At 35.7% G+C, this 18,699-nt stretch overlaps 4 protein-coding genes across 8 annotated transcripts in view; 2 read left to right on the top strand and 2 right to left on the bottom strand.

Moving 5' to 3' along the window:
• LOC107753579 (endoplasmic reticulum-Golgi intermediate compartment protein 2-like) overlaps nt 1-2,757 on the bottom strand; it is a 17,842-nt gene extending 15,085 nt beyond the window's left edge. Inside the window, exons 1-6 of the mRNA XM_016569758.1 lie at nt 2,507-2,757; nt 2,073-2,218; nt 1,000-1,108; nt 848-894; nt 696-763; nt 578-618 (exon numbers count right to left, since the gene is read on the bottom strand). Of these exons, the coding sequence (XP_016425244.1) occupies nt 578-618; nt 696-763; nt 848-894; nt 1,000-1,108; nt 2,073-2,178 (371 nt within the window). The 5' untranslated portion in view covers nt 2,179-2,218; nt 2,507-2,757. The remainder of the gene's footprint in view (nt 1-577; nt 619-695; nt 764-847; nt 895-999; nt 1,109-2,072; nt 2,219-2,506) is intronic.
• Nucleotides 2,758-2,904: 147 nt separating this feature from the next.
• LOC107753580 (kxDL motif-containing protein 1-like) lies at nt 2,905-4,979 on the bottom strand. Of its 3 annotated transcripts, none has more exons than XM_016569761.1 (5): nt 4,808-4,979; nt 4,628-4,729; nt 4,382-4,534; nt 4,039-4,085; nt 2,905-3,436 (listed from the first exon to the last, which is right to left on the bottom strand). In XM_016569761.1, exons 2-5 carry the CDS (start codon nt 4,720-4,722, stop codon nt 3,147-3,149), a joined length of 585 nt encoding a protein of 194 aa, XP_016425247.1. In that variant the 5' UTR covers nt 4,723-4,729; nt 4,808-4,979; the 3' UTR covers nt 2,905-3,146. The 3 variants fall into 3 exon arrangements, with proteins under 3 accessions (XP_016425247.1, XP_016425246.1, XP_016425248.1); XM_016569760.1 differs by having other exon boundaries at nt 3,029-3,436; nt 4,812-4,979; XM_016569762.1 differs by having other exon boundaries at nt 3,037-3,418; nt 4,812-4,979.
• A 2,088-nt stretch (nt 4,980-7,067) lies between these two features.
• edc3 (enhancer of mRNA decapping 3 homolog (S. cerevisiae)) lies at nt 7,068-13,783 on the top strand. 3 transcript variants are annotated; one of them, XM_016569756.1, is made up of 7 exons: nt 7,068-7,178; nt 7,412-7,584; nt 7,856-8,148; nt 9,677-10,021; nt 10,094-10,247; nt 10,330-10,547; nt 12,224-13,783. In XM_016569756.1, exons 2-7 carry the CDS (start codon nt 7,421-7,423, stop codon nt 12,556-12,558), a joined length of 1,509 nt encoding a protein of 502 aa, XP_016425242.1. In that variant the 5' UTR covers nt 7,068-7,178; nt 7,412-7,420; the 3' UTR covers nt 12,559-13,783. The 3 variants fall into 3 exon arrangements, with proteins under 3 accessions (XP_016425242.1, XP_016425243.1, XP_016425241.1); XM_016569757.1 differs by having other exon boundaries at nt 7,068-7,224; nt 7,856-8,082; XM_016569755.1 differs by having other exon boundaries at nt 7,068-7,224.
• A 1,808-nt stretch (nt 13,784-15,591) lies between these two features.
• Nucleotides 15,592-18,699, top strand: part of LOC107753654 (tyrosine-protein kinase CSK-like) — a 55,632-nt gene continuing 52,524 nt past the window's right edge. The window contains exon 1 of the mRNA XM_016569861.1: nt 15,592-16,083. The gene's annotated coding sequence lies outside the window, so the exon portion shown is untranslated. The remainder of the gene's footprint in view (nt 16,084-18,699) is intronic.

Here is an 18,699-nt window from a genome sequence, read left to right as displayed (position 1 = left end):
ACTCACACGATGCGCAAAACTCCGCATTTGAACAGTCAATAGCAAATACTTAAACTAATAACAAAACTGTAGCTGATTCAGAAGCGCCAGATTGTCATAGCATAGTCAGAATTACCTCCTCTCCTAGGTTCATGAAACGGTCGTCCATAAAATGCATTGCTGTTCTGTTGAAAGATTCCTAATTGCATCTACTTTCGGAAGGCCAAATATAGTGCTTTTGCTTTCGCCTAGAAACACACTAACTGCGGTTACTGAAACCATGCCTTCTTTGTTTGCGTGCACATTTGGGTGGCATTATGCTAATATTTCCACATAGTGATGTAGATATGTGGGGGCGTGTTAGAACGAGCCGTTTTAGGGGGGCGTGGCAGAGTCTTAACTTTGATAAAGAATATCTCTTTGGTTTTGAGACTTTAGTCTTTGCAATTTCAGGGATCTTATCTATGCACAATCAGCTTGTAACACTCCAAAGAGAAAGGAAAGCTTGAAATCGCATCATATGACCCCTTTAAAATTGTGTCCCAATGTCACAGGTGACAGGAAGCACTTTGAAGGTTGAAAATGAAATGTAATTTACCTGTGCCAGAGCCTCTGCTGAGGAGAAAGTTCAAAAACAACCTGCCAAAGAGTTTTAAAATATGTTATGACACCACTTTAGCAAGTTATTAGCAAATAAGTAACATTCAGTTACTCACAGGTTCATACTGCAGGCCATCAGATGCCACCATCGTCTCGGCTAGATCCAACACATCTGCTCCAACAACTGAAAATAAAGAAATACACAAGATTATTTGATGATTTTATGCTTTAAGTCATACAACATATTATTATAGTAAGATATACTTACATTGGCACCTCATGGCAACTGTGATATCAATATTAATTCGTAGTTTGCTACAAGATGAAAGAATAAAAACAAAATGTTAGTACATCAAATCATGTTATATATAACAACAAAATACAATTTACTGTTACATTATGATAGCAGTAAAGAGTCACCTAGTAAAATCCTTATCCACTTCATACTCGTACTTCATCCATGTGTCTCGATACACAAAGAACTCAAAGAAGGCCAAGAGTGCCATGGCCGTGAAGGCCAACACAGACACTGAGGAAGAAATAATTTGGGTTATAATTTGTTTTATGGTTTCTTAATTCAGTATCACAGCTGTAATATTTGAGAAGAGACCGAAAGGAAAATGTTAAGTATTATCTATAGATAGGATATGTACAGTCAAACCAAAAATTATTCAGACACCAGATATTATTTTATTTTTATTTACTAGTGGGTGCAGCCAGGACACTATAGTTCATTTATGTAAGTGAGGATAGCAAAATAAAGTGAACTGTGACATATTATAGCCAAAAATTCTTCATTAAGTGGACTACCAGTAAAATTGATAAAAATTTGGGATCAAAAATTATTCAGACACTTTGAGCTGACCATGTTTTGCTTAAGTGTTTTTTTCTTTAATTGCTAATGCGAACTTTCTACACCACAGACTGAACAAAAGTAAGCATTGCTTGGTAATTGGTTGTCCTAAATTGGCATTATCTAATTGCGTACTTAAATTTAACAGCTGACAGCTATTCAATCTAATTCATTACATACCTTTCTATCAGTTATCTGACATTATCAAGATGAATTTGTTTTGACACAGTTTAACTCTGAGTTCTTGTCATATTTTATCACCATTTTCTAAACTATAGCAAATAAACTGTGATAATGTGAGAAATGTTGAAGGTATCTGAATAAATTTCAGTTTGTCTGTATGTGTGTGTGTGCGTGCGTGTGTATAAATGTATTCATAAAATAACACTGACTGAAATAAATTAAAATATATATCCGAAAACATTTTTTTAGTTAGTTGCCAATAAAAAAAATAAAAATAAAAATTTACTAAAATAACTAAAACAGGTTAATTTTTTTTAAACTATACATATATCAAAAAATATATACAAATGACAAAAACACAACAAAGTTACTAAAACTTGAACTGAAATATGTGGAAAATATGAAATAGAATATAAAAATATTAATAATCTATCTATCAAATCTCTGCTCATCTCACCAGTTCCTCCACTGGCTGTTGTCTCCACATAACTCTCAGGAACCTTGGGGAAAGCATCCAACTCCTTCACAAAGTTCAGGGCTTTCTTTTTGTTCAGCCTCCTCATCGTCACAGCAGTTGGCTGTTATCTTCCTCAGGAATTTAGGCTGCGATTCATCATTTGTTTGTCAATTGGTATATCAAGAGGCGTTGCACATTAATATACATTTAGTTCAACTTTCTGTTATTAGCCCAGGGCTAAATATGCGAAAGGTTTAACCACATATAAGTTAGGACGTAGACCAATTTTGATTTTAAACAGCTTTTAAAGAGTATTTTTTAACAGTTTGTCTGTGAAGGTTCAGGTATCTCACAGTTGTCTATGGTTACTGTTAGCCACTGCTAGCCGTGCACTTGTCTGGCTTGCCATTTTACTTACTTCGTTTTCTACCTACCTTGAAATGCTATTTTAAACGGCACATTGTAGTTTCTGCAATTTTCAAATGTATACTCTCCTTTTGCAATGAACGTTTAATGAAGGAAATAACGGACAGAAATGTAGAGGACTCAGAAGAGAAGGACGCTGATGTGTAGAGTCGCACGCTTCCGGTCTGGTGGATTATGGGATATGTAGTCAACAAAAATATGGGAAAAATGAAAAGCTACTAGCTTACTACGACTCGTACTATTTCTGTCATTTCTTTACGTTTTAGAAACAGTGAAAGTTTAGAGCACAAAATAATCCAAATCCAAGCAAACAGAGTTTAATTAAAAGACTCACATTGTGCACTGTGAGAAAGCTTTTATTTGATGACATACTTTTCTGAATCTAGAAATAATACTAAATAATGTGGTTTTGAACATGAAAATGCCACAACACAAGGTAAACATGTCTGTTTTTAAATGTATCTTTAAAACTTTTCTTTTAATCTGCAAAAAGTAAGCTAGTTTGCATTATTTTTCTAAATTAAAATAACATTTAACAACAGTAGCATTAAAACCATTTTTGCATAGTAAACCTTAAGCTGTAAGCTTGCATCGCCCCACTGTTAAGTGGCATCTGTATGTAGTAAATACAATATTATACAAATGAATCTAAATGTCAGCTGAATCCGGCCCCTCGTCCCGTAACACTGGCTGTTCATGGCTGTCAGAGGTCGGTGTGCCGGTGTTCTCTTGAGAGGGGTCTTCAGAACAGCAGCTAATGGTGGGTGATATCACATCAGGGCTTGTGTCACATGACTCCGTGCTCTGTTCGGACGTTGCAGTGGTAGTGATGGTGGTGGCCACGCTGGGAGGAATGGGGTCAAAGTCATCATCATCATCATCATCATCCTCCTCCTCCAGGTTGGAACATTCATTGATGTCTGTTACAAAGGAAGACACTATAATTTATATTATACCCGACCATTCAGAAGTGTCACATGATCATTCTAGAACGCTGATTGGCTGCTTAACAAATATTTCTTACTAATATCAAATCAATGTTGAAAACAGTTGTGCTGCTTAATATTTTTGTGGAAACTGTGATACATTTTCCAGGAGTCTTTGATGAATAGAAAGTTCAAAAGAACAGCATTTATTTGAAATCGAAATCTTCTGTAACATTATTAATGTCCTTATTGTCACTTTTTAATGCATCCTTGCTGAATAAGTATGAATGAAGTTTTAATTTATAAAAATCTTACTGACCCCCAAACTTTTGAACTGTAGTGTATATTAGTGTTTTTTTAATATTGGTAAATATTGGAATTTTAAATTGTGGATGCTCATTTTTTGTTTTTAGGTTATTTGTATAATCATTTAGCAGAAACTACAAAGAGGATAATGCTAGATTATTTTTTTAAAACTTAAGATTGACCAATTTTGTGGTTAGTCTTTCCTAGATGTCACAATATAACGTGTACAAAAACTACTGATTTTCATTTTTGCTAACAGTAGCTTAATCGTAGTGCATGCTAATACAAAATACAGCATTATAACTTACTGCAGAAGGCCTCTGGATATTGTTTTGCAACCTTGCCTTTTAAAGTCCTGTGGAAACACAAATGATCTTATGCATAGGAAATAACTAATGTTACACAATATATTGTATTATTAGGCTTGATAATATATATTATTTAATATAATAATTACTTTAGTATGAAAAATATAAAAATAATATTTTGTGACATTGTTTGTTTTGTGACATTTTCAAACTTGCATGACAAACCAGCTGGAATGTGTTCATTTTATCATACACATGCTTGTAATGGAGGGAGACATGTTCATGTCAGATCTTAGGTCTCCCTCCTCATCATAATTAATGTCTTAAGTTGTGAATATAATACCTTATTCGTCTGAAAATGCTGTCCAAGTCTTTCTTCATCTCTATTAAAGTGCGGGTGTGCATTAGAAAGTGTTCATTCATCTGTTGTAAGCGCACATTGGACAGTCCGTTGAAGTTGATCAGCATCTCATTGGTCTTCTCAAACCGGTCCAGCCTGGAATACATGAATACATGCAGCAAAATCAGCTTGAAAGCATAATAAATAACGTTATGCTGCCTAGGCAGGTCACTAGATAGGGAAACCCACATGTGTCTCTGAGCTTGAATGATGGCGTTCACGTCTTCAGAGTTCACCATACTGAGCATTCTGTTACAGAATATCCCCGATGCTGTGGGCTCCATGATGACGCTTTTTATAAAACACAAGAAGCGTTAATAATAATTCAAATCAACAACGAACTGTTAGATACAAGTATAGCCTAGTCGCTTACGTGGTAAGATATTCACGGACTAGTTTGCGTCTTGCTTGGTTTTATTTTAAGAACGTCTTCATCAGATGCAGAAGCTTTGACGCAAATGTTATATTTGTGAAACGATAAAAAAAAAATTACCGCACCGAAAAGCAGGCAGACATTTTTGTTGTGATGTTGTCATATGATCACGTGAGAGTGGCGTAATTCGGGAGGCGGGATCACGGAGATTTTGTAAGCGTTGATTGGCTCTCCAGAAAAACTGGTGTGATTAATTTTTAATAATGATTAATTTTATTTTAGATTTAATATTAACGAATAAATAATAATGAACCTAATAATGAATAACGCATGAATGATTTTCAACATTTTTAAACATAACATTTTTAATGCTAGATTGCCTAGATACGTAATTAATTTTGGTCCCACTTTATATTAAGTGGCCTTAACTACTATGTACTTACATCAAAAAATAAGTACAATGTACTTATTGTGTTCATATTGTATTGCAAAACACATTTGCTGCTATTGAGGTGGGATACGGGTAAGGTTAGGGACAGGTTTGGTGGTATGGGTAGGTTTAAGGGTGGGTTAAGGTGTAAGGGATGGGTCAACAGTGTAATTATAAATGTAATTACAGAAATTAATTACAGATGTAATTACATGCAGGTATTTTAAAAATATAAGTACAATGTAAAAACATGTATGTACACAATAAGTGCATTGTACCAAATGATTAATTTAAATGTAGGTACATAGTTGTTAAGGCCACTTAATATAAAGTGGGTCCTTAATTTTTTTACATAAAACAACGCATGCATTTTTAAAAATCGTTCTATAATGACAAATATATTAGATATGTGTCACATGAGGATACATAGTTCATATACTGTATATTTTGGCGCTTTTCCACTGCATGGTACGGCACGGTACGGCTCGGTACGGTTCTCTTTTGGGGGGTTTTCCACTGGGTACAGTACCTGGTACCTGGTACTTTTTTTAGTACCACCTCGGTTGGGGTTCCAAGCGTACCGAGCCGTGCCGTACCGTACTGAGCCGTACCGTGCCGAGTCGTACCACGCAGTGGAAAAGCGCCATTAGATGCACATATTATGTATTTTTATATATATTTCATATTAAATTATAATTATAACTTTTATATTAATATTTATTAATATAATTATATAATTATTATATTAATAATTAACATTTTATTTTAAATAATTATTGATAATGACTATTTCAGGTAAAATAATGTGTCACATGAAGAGGATAAATAGTTTTGAAATGTAATATAAAAATAATTTTTATGGCACCACAATAAAGCACACTGCAATATCACTTCAAATCAAATCTCTGGCTCGAGGGGCCGGCTGTGTCAAGTCCAGTTTCACCTTTGTTCAAACAAACACTGTGCTGGCGCTGGTTGTCTAGGCTCAGACAGCCCAGAAGGCATCTCAGGTTCTGTTGGAGCTTGTGGGAAATGTCACGGTGAATGGGCTTTGCATGATTTGTTTCTACCAGACATGTGCAGGTTCCTCTTCTGCTTTTGACCTTAACCGATAACACTAACTTCTCATAATGTCACACACAACTGACGAAAAGATGGTTGGTTTCTGATTCAAAGGCCTATCTGAGAATATGAGAACACCCCTGCACCAATTCCCACCCCCAGTGTGTTTATTGTGTTACAATGCTATTCAATATGGGGTGCTGTGTGTACATTAATGAGGAAAAAAAATTAACTTAAATGATTTTAGCAAATGGCTGCAATATAACAAAGAGTGAAAAATTTAAGGGGGTCTGAATACTTTCCGTACCCACTGTATATATATATATGCAGATTAAAAGTGTATTTCCATTAAAAAATGTAAACAAAAGCTCCTGGTAGTGAATATTGGATAATTTAATAATGCTATTATTTACTTGTACATTATAAATGTTATTATTAAAACAATAAATTAATAATTTAATAAATAAATAAATTATAAATAAATTATAATAAATATGATTTAATAATAAATGAATATTAAATCGATACCATATTGCAGTTATTGATTGCAATTAATAATATTGTAATTATATAAAATTATAAAATAATAAAAATTTCATAATTACACATTATAAAAAATATTAATTAAAATATAAAAATATGCATTAATATTTGCTTAATTTAAGATTTTTAATTTTACACCTCTGCCTGCAACTCAATGTACTTCCGCGGTAATCCAGTAAGTGGCAGTAAACAGATTCAAAACTGATACTCGCTCAGTGAATCATAATAGAAGAAGCCTTTCACGCATTCGAGCTCTTCAGAAGAGTTAATTAAAAATATATCTCAGTATACCAGTTATTTGTGTTATTTAACGGATTTACTCTTGATAAGAGGTGAGGAACTCATTTTACAAGTTTTATGTGACCGACGACGAAAAAAGTAGGTTAAAAAGCCGTTGCGTCCTGTACATCGAGCTGGCTACCATTAGCATCTTCCCATCTAACGTTCAATACTCGATTTATCTCGCCGTAATTTTCCACATATTAATGTTTTCCCTCACAAATAACTTTTTAAAGTTATGTTTCAATATAAAAGTGTCATAAAGAAATGTTTTATCTCATTTCAGCTGGTCAGAATGGCAGCAGACTGGATTGGCTGTCTTGTTTCTATCCACTGTGGACCAACTTTAGGAGTGTATCAAGGAGAAGTATCTTCAGTAGATCAGACCAGCCAGACCATCTCTCTCAGACATCCCTTCCACAATGGAGTCAAGTGCACTGTGCCTGAGGTCACCTTTAGGTAAATAATAAATTGAAGATCCTAAAAGGTTCACTGTTTATCATTGTGGTGTCTGTTTTTGATCCTTTATGAATGATTTTAAGACAGACCATTTCGTCTCATTGGTCATATTCTACATTGTTGTTGTATAAAGTCCACTTATGTACTCTAAAGTCAAAATATTATCTTGTTAAACAGTTTTGATGCAACGATATAATACAGCATACTCAGAATTTTGAGACCAAATACTATTGTTTACTATACTATAACAATCTTCTTTTCTAATACACAGTGCCATGGACATTAAAGATCTCAAAATCCTGGAGATCCGTAAGAGCTCCACTGAAGTCCCAAAGCAGAATGGTCCAGACACCAACTCCACATTGACTCCGTATGGCGGACGCAAGGATAAGGGTGGTGGTGGCGCCCCGGTCAATAGCACTCCTGTGATGGTACCTAATAAAACTGAACCCAAAACACAGGAAGGAGGGGTGTCTCCGGTGCCACACTACTCAAAAAGTTACGGTGAACGCCACATGGACATGGCTGTCCAAAGTAAAGGCTTTAGACGAAGACACAACTCCTGTGAGTCTTCTGTGTCACTGGATATTGAACCTAATCTTTCAGATTATAACTTTTATATATACAGCGGGTAACATAAGTATTGAACACGTCACCATTTTTCTCAGTAAATATATCTCTAAAGTTGCTGTTGACATGAAATTTTCACCAGATGTCAGTAACAACCCAAGTAATCCATCCATACAAAGAAAACAAAACAAATAAGTTCAAGAAATTAAGTTCTGTGTAATAAAGTAGAATGACACAGGGAGAAAGTATTGAACACATGAAGAAAGGGAGGTGCAAAAAGGCATGGAAAGCCAAGACACCAGCTGAACTCTATCAGTAATTAGAAAGCTCTCTAGTCAGTGGAAATTAATATTAGCTGGTTTAGTCCCAACACCTACAGTACCAGGATGATCAAGATGAAACAAGGCTGGACATTTCAGCAAGACAAAGATCCCAAACACAGCCAAGGAAACTCTCAGTTGGTTTCAGAGAAAGAAAATAAAGCTGCTAGAATGGCCCAGCCAATCACCTGACTTGAATCCAATAGAAAATACGAACTTAAGATCAGAGTTCATTGAAGAGGCCCACAGAACCTTCAAGATTTGAAGACTGTTTGTGTGGAAGAATGAGCCAAAATCACACCTGAGCAATGCATACGACTAGTTTCTCCATACAGGAGGCGTCTTGAAGCTGTCATTAACAACAAAGGCTTTTGTACAAAGTATTAAATACATTTCAGTAAGCGTGTTCAATACTTTTTCCCTGTGCCATTCCATTTTATTACACATAAATTAATTTCTGAACTTATTTGTATTGTTTTCTTGTATGTATGGATTACTTGGTTTGTTAACGACATCTGGTGAAAAATTCATGTCAATAGCACCTTTAGAAATATATTTACTGGCAAAAATGGTGATATGTTCAATACTTATTTTACCCACTGTATATTTTCTATATATATTATTATTTAGGTGTATTTGGGAAATTGCGATTTAAAATGCAATTACAAAAAAATTTAAAAGGTTTGCTGTGCTTGTTTGTAGAGTTCCGCAATTTGGCTCAAATGTGGTTATTAAATATCAATTTGATTACTTATTAATAATACTTAAAATAATAACAATGCTTATTATTTTTATTATTACTTTATAAAAATATAAAAAAAATTAAATGTTACTCTTAAAACAATCCACTGTAAAAAAAAAAAAAAAAAAGGTTTTTAATTAAAATAAAATCATTTCATTTTACATGGTTTAGTTAAATAAATGCTTTATTGGTTTTGATGACAAACCATCAAAGAAACGCATACATATTAATATTAATTAATAAAAAAAAAATTACATTTAAATTAATTTGTTTTACAGTGTTTAGTTTTAAAGTAGTATTACAATCTTATTTTGTGTAATGTTTCTGTTTCATAAAACTCACAATAAAATCAGGATTATTATTTTATAGTCATGTTACATTGGATAAAAACAGCAGGAATGTGGTCTATGAAAAGTGCAAAGAGATTTTATTAACTAATGCCCTTTTTAACTGTTTGTAGGGTCGTCTAGTTGCAGAGGTCCAAATCAGGCCACACCCAAAAAGAATGGGTTGAAGAACGGAGGTCATATGAAGAACAAAGACGACGAATGTTTTGGAGACGGTATGGACGATGTTCCCGATGAGGACTTTGATTTTGAGGGGAACCTGGCGCTGTTCGACAAGGCTGCGGTGTTCTCGCAGATCGATTCGTCAGAACGCCGAGGCAATGGCGCGAGATCTCGAGGAACGCCTGGAGAGCAAACGCCATCACGATACCGGCATGACGAGAACATTTTAGAGGCCAAACCCGTCGTCTACAGACAGATCATGGTTCCACAGAATGGAACAAAAGAATATAGCACTGGTAAGAATCTGACCTCGTGATCTTTTTAATCATTTCTCTTATTTTTGCCTTAATTTATGCCGTTTCTCCCAGACTCAGGGCTGGTGGTACCCAGCATCTCTTTCGAGTTGCACAAGCGTTTATTAGCTGCGGCAGAAAGTCATGGTCTCTCTCTGGAGCGCAGGCTTGAGATGACGGGCGTATGTGCAAGTCAGATGGCCCTCACGCTACTTGGAGGCCCGAACAGGTTTGTGGGGCTTTAACAGAAATTGCATAATCAAAAATACCTTCAGCACGTCTGGTTGTCATTGGTCTGGTTCTTCTCGTAGACTTACCCCAAAGAATGTACATCAGCGGCCCACGGTGGCCCTGCTGTGTGGACCACATGTCCAGGGCGCTCAGGGCATCAGCTGTGGCCGACACTTGGCCAACCATGAAGTGGAGGTCATCCTTTTCCTGCCAAACTTCGTTAAGATGTTGGAGGCCATCACCAGTGAACTTGCACTTTTTGGGAAGACGGGAGGCAAACTGGTTTCTAATGTGAAAGGTGTGACACTATTGCATCAATATTTAATAATCATTCATGATACAACCGTATACATTTTGACATTTATAACTATTAGGGGTGGGCGATATATTGGTAGACACGATTAACCAGTAGAGATTTGTCAACTAATAGAGATTTTTGACTCGTCTCGTTTGCACGCATTTTAAGCATAACACATGTGTAACAGTATATTGGATCCGGGCTAAATCACTTTTGTAACTTTAATAAGAAGAAATATTTAATTTACACAGTGAAGAATATGCAGTGTTTTTGTACATTTGATTACTTCATACAATGCATGTAGCAGTTCTTATTTATTTGTTGTACTGTAGTTTTTTGTCCTGTTGCTTGCAATTAGTTTCTTATTCCTATTTAATCCCTGACTGTTTACTTGTCTTCACAGCGATTGAGTTTTTTTTTATTTTTGTGATATTGATGCTGGTGACAAGAATTATGAAATTTCTTTGGTATCAAAAATTTTGATTTCATAAAGACCTTATTTAAAGCAAAAATAACTATATTGTGATATATGTCGTGATATAAGGTTTTGGTCATATCTCCCACCCTTAATAACTATGATAATTTCATTAAAATTATTAGTATTATTGGTTGATATTAGAGATGTACACACACTGCTGTGCAAAAGTTTGTGTTTGGTAAGATTTTTTTATGTTTTTTTAAAAAGTCTGTTATACTCACCAAGGCTACAGTAAAAACAGTAATATTGTGAAATATTCAAAGTAACCATTTAATCTACATCATTATATGATATAATTATCATTAGCATATCATTTTTTTCTTCTGTGATGGTACAGCTGAATTTTCAGCTTCATTACTCCAGTTTTCAGTGTCACATGATTCTACATAAATTTGATGCTGAAGAAAAAATTATTATTATTATCAATGTTGAAAATATATATATAATTTTTTGGGAAATTATTTACTTTTTACGATTCTTGGAATATAAAGTTCAACAGAACAGAATTTATATAAAAACTGTTATTTTTAGTAACAATGTTAACGTTTTTACTGTCACTTTTGATCAATTTAATGCATCTTAGCTGAATAAAAATATTTATTATTAAATATTAAAAATATAAAAATATTTAATTCAAAAGTTAATCTTTAAAAATACAAAAAATTTAATCTTCAGTGTAATATTATATATAACTTGATTGATTTTAAATGCTAGTGTTATTTGTAATTTTTTAAGACAAAAGAGTATACAATTTTATATTGTATATATTATATTGTTTATTTAACAGTTATCAGCTATAAAATGAAAATAATAATCAGCTTATCCTATTATCCAGAATTTTAATATTGCACAACCATTAATCAACCTGACCACTTGTGATTGGATCACCAGGTGTAATCCCCCCCCAAAGATCTGTTTCCATCAACACAAATTTTGATGACGAAAAACCTTTAGCATGGTTTCTGTTTGTCACATATCTTCCTAACACACCCACCTGAATGCTTTGTTTAGATGGGCTTCGAAAGTCTTGGAAACTTTGAATTGCAAAAACATGTTTAACTTTGTACCCACCCACCCTCCTCACGGAATATACCAGAATACTTCTGAAAGCCAGTGGAGGTGTATGATGCATAAATGGCTTCTGTGTTAAAAATTAAACTACATTAGTCTTATCCGCAAAATGTAATTTCACCCTCAGACTTGCCCGAGACGCCAGTTGACCTGGTCATAAACTGCCTGGATTCGCATGAAAACGGATTCTTGAGGGAGCAGCCCTGGTACAAGGCCGCCGCCGACTGGGCAAATCAGAACCGAGCCCCGGTACTGAGCATCGACCCTCCAGTAAGTGGACAGGCACATGCCGTGGAAGCAAAATGGTCACTTTCCCTGGGCCTCCCGCTGCCTCTGTCCGACGGCGCCGGCCGAGTCTATCTGTGTGACATTGGCATTCCCCGACAGGTGTTCCAGGAAGTGGGGATCAAATACCACTCCCCCTTCGGATGTAAATTCGTCATCCCGCTGCACTCCGAATAAGCCGTTGACTTTCACGGTCAAGGCTCACTGAACCTGCCTTAAAGATTTTAAGAATGAATGGACCTCGGTTTGAATGTTGCAGCAGAACTGGAACTTCTCAGTCTGTATTTCTCTCAAGTTCTTCTATACTTCTGTGATGATTCCCATCAAAGGGAAGTGACGGAAACAATACCAGCTCTTGTGACAAACCTGATATGTTAAAAGCAGAACCAACATCAGTATACTCGCCAACTGATGCATTCTAACAGTCTTACAATAATCTTTCAAACAGCCGTTTTAATACACAAGGCTGATTCTTTTGGGGATGAGACAACTTTCATAACCCATTAAATGTGCAGTTATGCCACAAAAACAGCAACTGGCTTACACTTAATGCGACTTGATTGGTCTTATGGCATTTTTGAATCTTATTTTATCTCAAATGGAAAAATTCGCTTTTAGTTCATAATCGCATATGCTGACTTTAATTTTTCCCATAGAAAATGTGCATTAGATGGGGGTTTCATCTTTTCCCCCCCCTTTTTTTCCTTTTTGTGCCAGATTGATCAAAGTCAGTGTTAAGGCACTGAGATTATGGCAGTTTATTGCATACAAAATTACTTGCAAAGTGTTATTTGCTTTGTTGACCAAGCCCAGAAATATGACAGATTGACTGGGATCTTATCAGTGATAAATTGTTGCACTCTTGAATGGTAAGATAAGTGTACTAAAAAAACTAGTTTGTGATATTGGTTGCTATTGGACCAATACTGACCATTTTAAGCAGTCGTTGGCCAATACCACCAGTTTTCTTACGCTAAAATTCATTGCTGTGCTTTACCGCATTTCCATTAGTTTCAGTTCTCAGTGCTCAAAAATAAGCAGCTTATGAAATCCTGTTTTAAATGGGTTTCATATTGAGTCAGCATGGCTTGTTTGATTAGATCAAACAAGGATCTTTTATTAAGAAAGATGCTCCATGTGTTGCAATAAACCTGCTTGCTGAAATCGATTCGTGATTTTCTTACAGGTTGTATTATTATGCGCACAAACCCATTACAAAGCAAAAGGTCAGTGTGTGCTGCACACTCAGTTCTTTTGGGTAATGAATGAGTTTTTCAAAAGCACTGATAAGGACAGTTGAAATATTTGTTTGAATCTGCAGATTACCTTATGCCTTCACAGTTAAAATGAGAGCCACTTGTGACACGCAAATCCTCTATAAAAGATCCATATGCAACAATAATGAACTTAAAATTGTTACAAAACTGACACCAGGAAATAATGTACTGCTTTCATCAGACTAATTTACTTTTTTACTAATTGTTTTTTCATTTAAGCTCTATTGTGACGTGTTCTGAATTTGACTAGCAAATATTTTGTTCTCTTTTTTTTTTTTCTCTCAAAATTAAATTAGAAGATTTGTTTCTAGTGTTTTATCTCTGTTTTCTGTTCATAAGCCACATTCTTGATTTAAGCGCTTTTTTTTTTTTACGTTAGTTAAGCTATGTACAATCTAGGGCTGACCTCACTGAAGTTGACCGCCCCAGATGTCTAATTTTTCTTGTCACAAGTGTTTAGATAAACTAGAAACCAACAGACCTTACACATCACCCTTTCTCAGTCATGGGGAAATTATAAAATGTGAATTCTTGGCTTTTTTTCCCCTTTTCTTTTCACTGTTGATGTTTGTGTCTGTAAGGTCATTGGTGAAGCCTCTGGAGAGCCATTTGGCTCTTTGAATTAGCTTTTGAGCTTAAAAACAAAGATTGAATGAGAGGCTGTTATTAAAAGCATTACTAAGTTAATGATGCTAATGAGATTGCACTGTCAAAGAATAGCAAAGGTCTATCTTACAGTGTATAAATACAGATAGGAGAACATGTATGTCTAATAATACAGCAAATACAGCACTAAAAGAGCTTAAAAATGGTGCAAAAATCACTTGCTGGCTTTTACGACTTGTTACTTGAGATTAAAAATATTACTGCTGTACAATTTTTTTTTTCCCATTTGGTTTGCAAAAAACAAAACAAATTGGTTCTAATTGAGAATAGCTACAGAGCCCAGTCGTAATATTCAGTTGAATATTGTTTGATACCTAAGCACTACATGTGCTTACATGTATGGTAAAATGCAGTTTGATATAAATCATTCCTCTGTAGGAGTTTGCTTCTAAAATCTGACCAAACTCTTGTTGAGCAATTTAAAAAAATTGTGAAAACGTTTTGTTGTTATCTGGTGAAGTTCATTTGTGTGGCTCCCCCACAGTGATGTCATCAAACATGCCTCTGAAGGTTTGAGGGGGTTTTGTTCAGTATCAAAAGTTGAAAGCTACTTTTTGGTTTCTTTCCACAGGTTTCCATTCTTGCGCCTTTTTCTTTACAAAAGCATGAGATAAAGGTTGTTAGCATTGCATAATTTTATATTTTATCTCTGCACCTGTTGTATAAGGTGAAACACGATTCAATACTGGTTTAGACAACAACATTGTTACCATTAATTGTGAATTAGTGACATATCTCATAGTTCTGATATCACTGGAAACCTTACATGTTTAACATTGTCAACTTTGAAGTGTAAGGACTGAATAAATAAAGAGAATGGAAACATAACTTTATGACTGTTGTTGTTTTATTTACAGTTAATTGAATCTCTTTCCACTTTACAAAATTCCATAAAAATACAATACGAACATACATTTTTCTTTATTATTATTTAATTTAATGTGTGAATGTTTTTATCGTTGCAATTCCCTTTAAAAGCGCGTGCTGTCGCTCCTCTCTCCAAATGCGAAATTACGATTCCTACCACGGAAAAGGCTGCTCATAAATATTAATTAGGTTGCTTGGTAACCTTCCTGGAGCGCCCATTTACGCAATCTCATACATATTAACGAGACGTCATTATAACATCAGTCATTGGCCAGCAACCTACTAACGTATTGCGTTCAACAAATCACATCAAGTCACCTAATTAATATTCATAAGCCAAGCCAAGCCGTAGTAGAATTAATACATTCGCACACCGGTGAGACGCATGCGCACTACGCACTGGGCTGTCTGAAGAAGTACGTTTCCTTTTCAAGGGCCTGTATGTGTGTGTGTGTGTGTGTGTAAAAGACAGCTGTAGCCCCTGGGTGTGCTGCGCTTCCGTAACGCTTAAAAACTGCTCACTTCAGGCGGCTTACCGTTTAGCGACTTCTCCGGTCTGTGAAACGCTGCAACAGTTGTGTTTTTTAAGCCGAACCGTTTGTTTCCTCGCGCGTTGTATTTTTAAAATTGAAGCGTATTCGGTCGCCGCTGTCTTAACGGTTTTTGGGGCTATATTTGTACGCACGGGCGAGCCGATCATCTTTTGTCTGCATTGATGTTAAAGGAAAGCTCTCCGGAAGATCTATTTTGTTGAATGTGTGAATGACCACTTGTATAACGTTATCTTCTGCTGATACAATCTAGTGGGTTTGACCCACACATGGACAAGTCTAAAACATCTCAACTTTAAGGCATTTGGACACCAAGGGCTGATCATCTACAGAACACATAGGTACTGTTATGTCTTATGTATTATTGTGCCAATTTTATAGCTTGTTCTTAACCACCCATCTGCTTCTTTCATTTTTCTGCATGTCTAAGAATGAGCGCATTGTGTTTTTTAATCTGAATGCGATGGTCTGCTTCCCAGATGTCCAAATAAGAGCCACTTGAGGCTCCTGCTCGAGACAAAACGTGTCTTGGAGGTCCATCATGATTTGTTAATCATCTTAAAGCATGTGTGCAAGATGCATTGGATGGTGCATAATGGACTAGTCCCAGTTTGAGACGTATTGTCTCATTGCCAGTCCTGATTGGATCAGCAGTGCTGTTCTCCATCAGCATCATTCTGGGACTGTTATGTTGTCATGGTTTCGTGAGTGTTTAATAACATCTGAATGTGGGACTGGTCTGTAAATAACTGAAATGGGGTTTTGGTGGCAGACGCTCATTTTTTGGGCTGTTATGAACGCCTGGGTAGCATGAAATTATACACTTATTTACTAGTAAACACATACAGCTCAGTCACTTGTAACCAATCCTAGAATGGTTACATGATATTTGAAGGAGAAAAAAATCCTATGTTGAAAGGGCAGTTATTCAAATCATAGTAGAAAGGCCTCAGTGTTTTTTTTTTTTTTTTGTGAGCAGTGCTGTTCCCCATCAGCATCATTCTGGGATTGTCATGTTGTCATGGTTTTTTGAGTGTTTAATAACAACATCTGAATGTGGGATTGAACTGAAGTTTTGGTGGCAGACACTCATGTTTTTAGCTGTTATGGGACGCCAAGGTAGCATGAAATGGTACACTTATTTACTAGTAAACACATAGGCTACAGCTCAGTCTCAGTCACTTGTAACCAGACCTAGAATGGTTACGTGCTATTTGAACAGAAAAAATCCCCATGTTAAAAGGGCAGTTATTCAAATTATAGTAGAAAGACTTCAGTGTGTTTTGCCTTCATTAATATTAATGAGATGGATTTAGAAAGGTTGAAATCCAAAGGTCACTTCCTCCTGCTAAAGAGCAGATTTTAAAGGACCAGTTCCCCAAATTGTTACGGTCATGTTTCAAACCTTCTCTTTATTATTTTTTTTTGTTTGTTTTATTTTTTTTTATTTTTAAAGAATGTACAGACCACTCTTGTTTTTCACATAATGAAAATGAATGTGGACTGTCATGCATATGACAGTAAAAATTTCATTAAAATACTTTTATTCTATAAAAATGGCATGAAGGGGTGTTGGTAATTGCATGTCTATGTACCCAGGTTATTATATACATTATATATCTAATTACTTAAAGGGGTCAAAGGATGCTACCATAGACTGTAAAAAAAGATGGACGACTCGTCTCCTATTCCTTCCACTATAGATAAACGGAAGCCAAAGCATCTCAGTATGGCCGCTGCCATCTTGAGTAAATGACGTTATTAGGAGCCCGAGTCTGCGCAGTAGAGATTAGTTTGGAGCCAGAGTCTGCGCAGTAGTGTCGTGAGGTGGAGCCGTGGTATCAAACTCCCGCAGACCCAATCAACCATAACGACACGCCACGTTATAATAATACAAATAGCAATGTGTAACATTTTACCATATTTAGTGCAACATTTTTTTTTGTTCCCCACAAAATAGTTTTTTCACTAAATGTTTGGATTTCTAAAATTATTGTGCACTGATTTTTCTAGAATAACTTTTGCTGCTGAATTATCCACTAACCTAGTTTATGATACATTTTTGTCTTAGATTATAAATATACATAGGCCTGTATTTTTTCATATTTGTTTATTTTATCCGCAACCTTTGGGTTACGAGTCCGACTCTCTAACCATTAGGCCATGACTTCCCCGTAAGAATGATTATCAGTTCCACACACCGAGATATATAAATTCTACATTTATTTAAATGAGGGAAAATAACTTCACTGGTATCGGTATCGGCCAATACCGATCCCTAGGTATCGGAATCGGTATCGGAGGCGAAAAAGGCGGATCGGAGCATCCCTACTAATAAGCGATTGAGGTGTTCTGTTGTTGGATGTAATCATGAACATAGCAGTCGTCATTTACTCCCGACATCTGAGCCGCTGAACTCGCAGTGGATTACATTTGTTTTTGAAGGGAATGCTCCCCCGATCTACCTAAATGCGTCTGTTCGCGCGAATCATTCATGATCTAGCCTCATCTACAGAAGTGAGTATAATGTTTTGTAATGAATCTTTGCAAATCGCCTTTCCTAATAATGTGCTAATTAGCAAGTTTCACGATGAATTAGGGCTGTCGTGATAACCGCAATATCGCAATACCGCGCTATTGACGAGCAAAACGCAGAGGAATGCAAGAACCGCAGCATCCATGATTTTTGCGTGTTTTCTTTTTTCATAGGGTTATGCCCTTCACGTTTTACACTTCATGCATGTGTACTGAATATTAAATAAGTTAGTAATGATAACATAATGAGTACCATGCTGATTTGTACTGAGGCTCCGTAGATTTGCACTAACAAGCCTAAACAGACAACGAATGAGAGAGAGATAAACTGAGCATGTGCGATTACTTGTGAGACATATATATTTGTGAAAATAGGTTGTCATGTCCAAGGAAAGCCAAATCTCTGTCTTAGCATCGACGCA

The sequence above is a fragment of the Sinocyclocheilus rhinocerous genome, unplaced genomic scaffold, assembly GCF_001515625.1.
Source record: "Sinocyclocheilus rhinocerous isolate Xijiao unplaced genomic scaffold, SAMN03320098_v1.1 scaffold200, whole genome shotgun sequence".
NCBI lineage: Eukaryota > Metazoa > Chordata > Actinopteri > Cypriniformes > Cyprinidae > Sinocyclocheilus > Sinocyclocheilus rhinocerous.
Note: the sequence above shows the minus strand (reverse complement) of the source record. Positions and strands in the feature narration are given on the sequence as shown.

Bases quoted from the DNA above. Each gene is read 5' to 3' on its own strand.
- LOC107753580 (XM_016569761.1), bottom strand. From the start codon at position 4,722: ATGGAGCCCACAGCATCGGGGATATTCTGTAACAGAATGCTCAGTATG. The intron at 4,086-4,381 runs GTATTATATTCA...GTGTTTCCACAG, and splicing joins AGCATTTTCAGACGAATAAG to GACTTTAAAAGGCAAGGTTG. The intron at 3,437-4,038 runs GTAAGTTATAAT...TATAAATTATAG, and splicing joins ATATCCAGAGGCCTTCTGCA to TGTCTTCCTTTGTAACAGAC.
- edc3 (XM_016569756.1), top strand. From the start codon at position 7,421: ATGGCAGCAGACTGGATTGGCTGTCTTGTTTCTATCCACTGTGGACCA. The intron at 7,585-7,855 runs GTAAATAATAAA...TCTAATACACAG, and splicing joins GTGCCTGAGGTCACCTTTAG to TGCCATGGACATTAAAGATC. The intron at 10,248-10,329 runs GTTTGTGGGGCT...TTCTTCTCGTAG, and splicing joins CTACTTGGAGGCCCGAACAG to ACTTACCCCAAAGAATGTAC.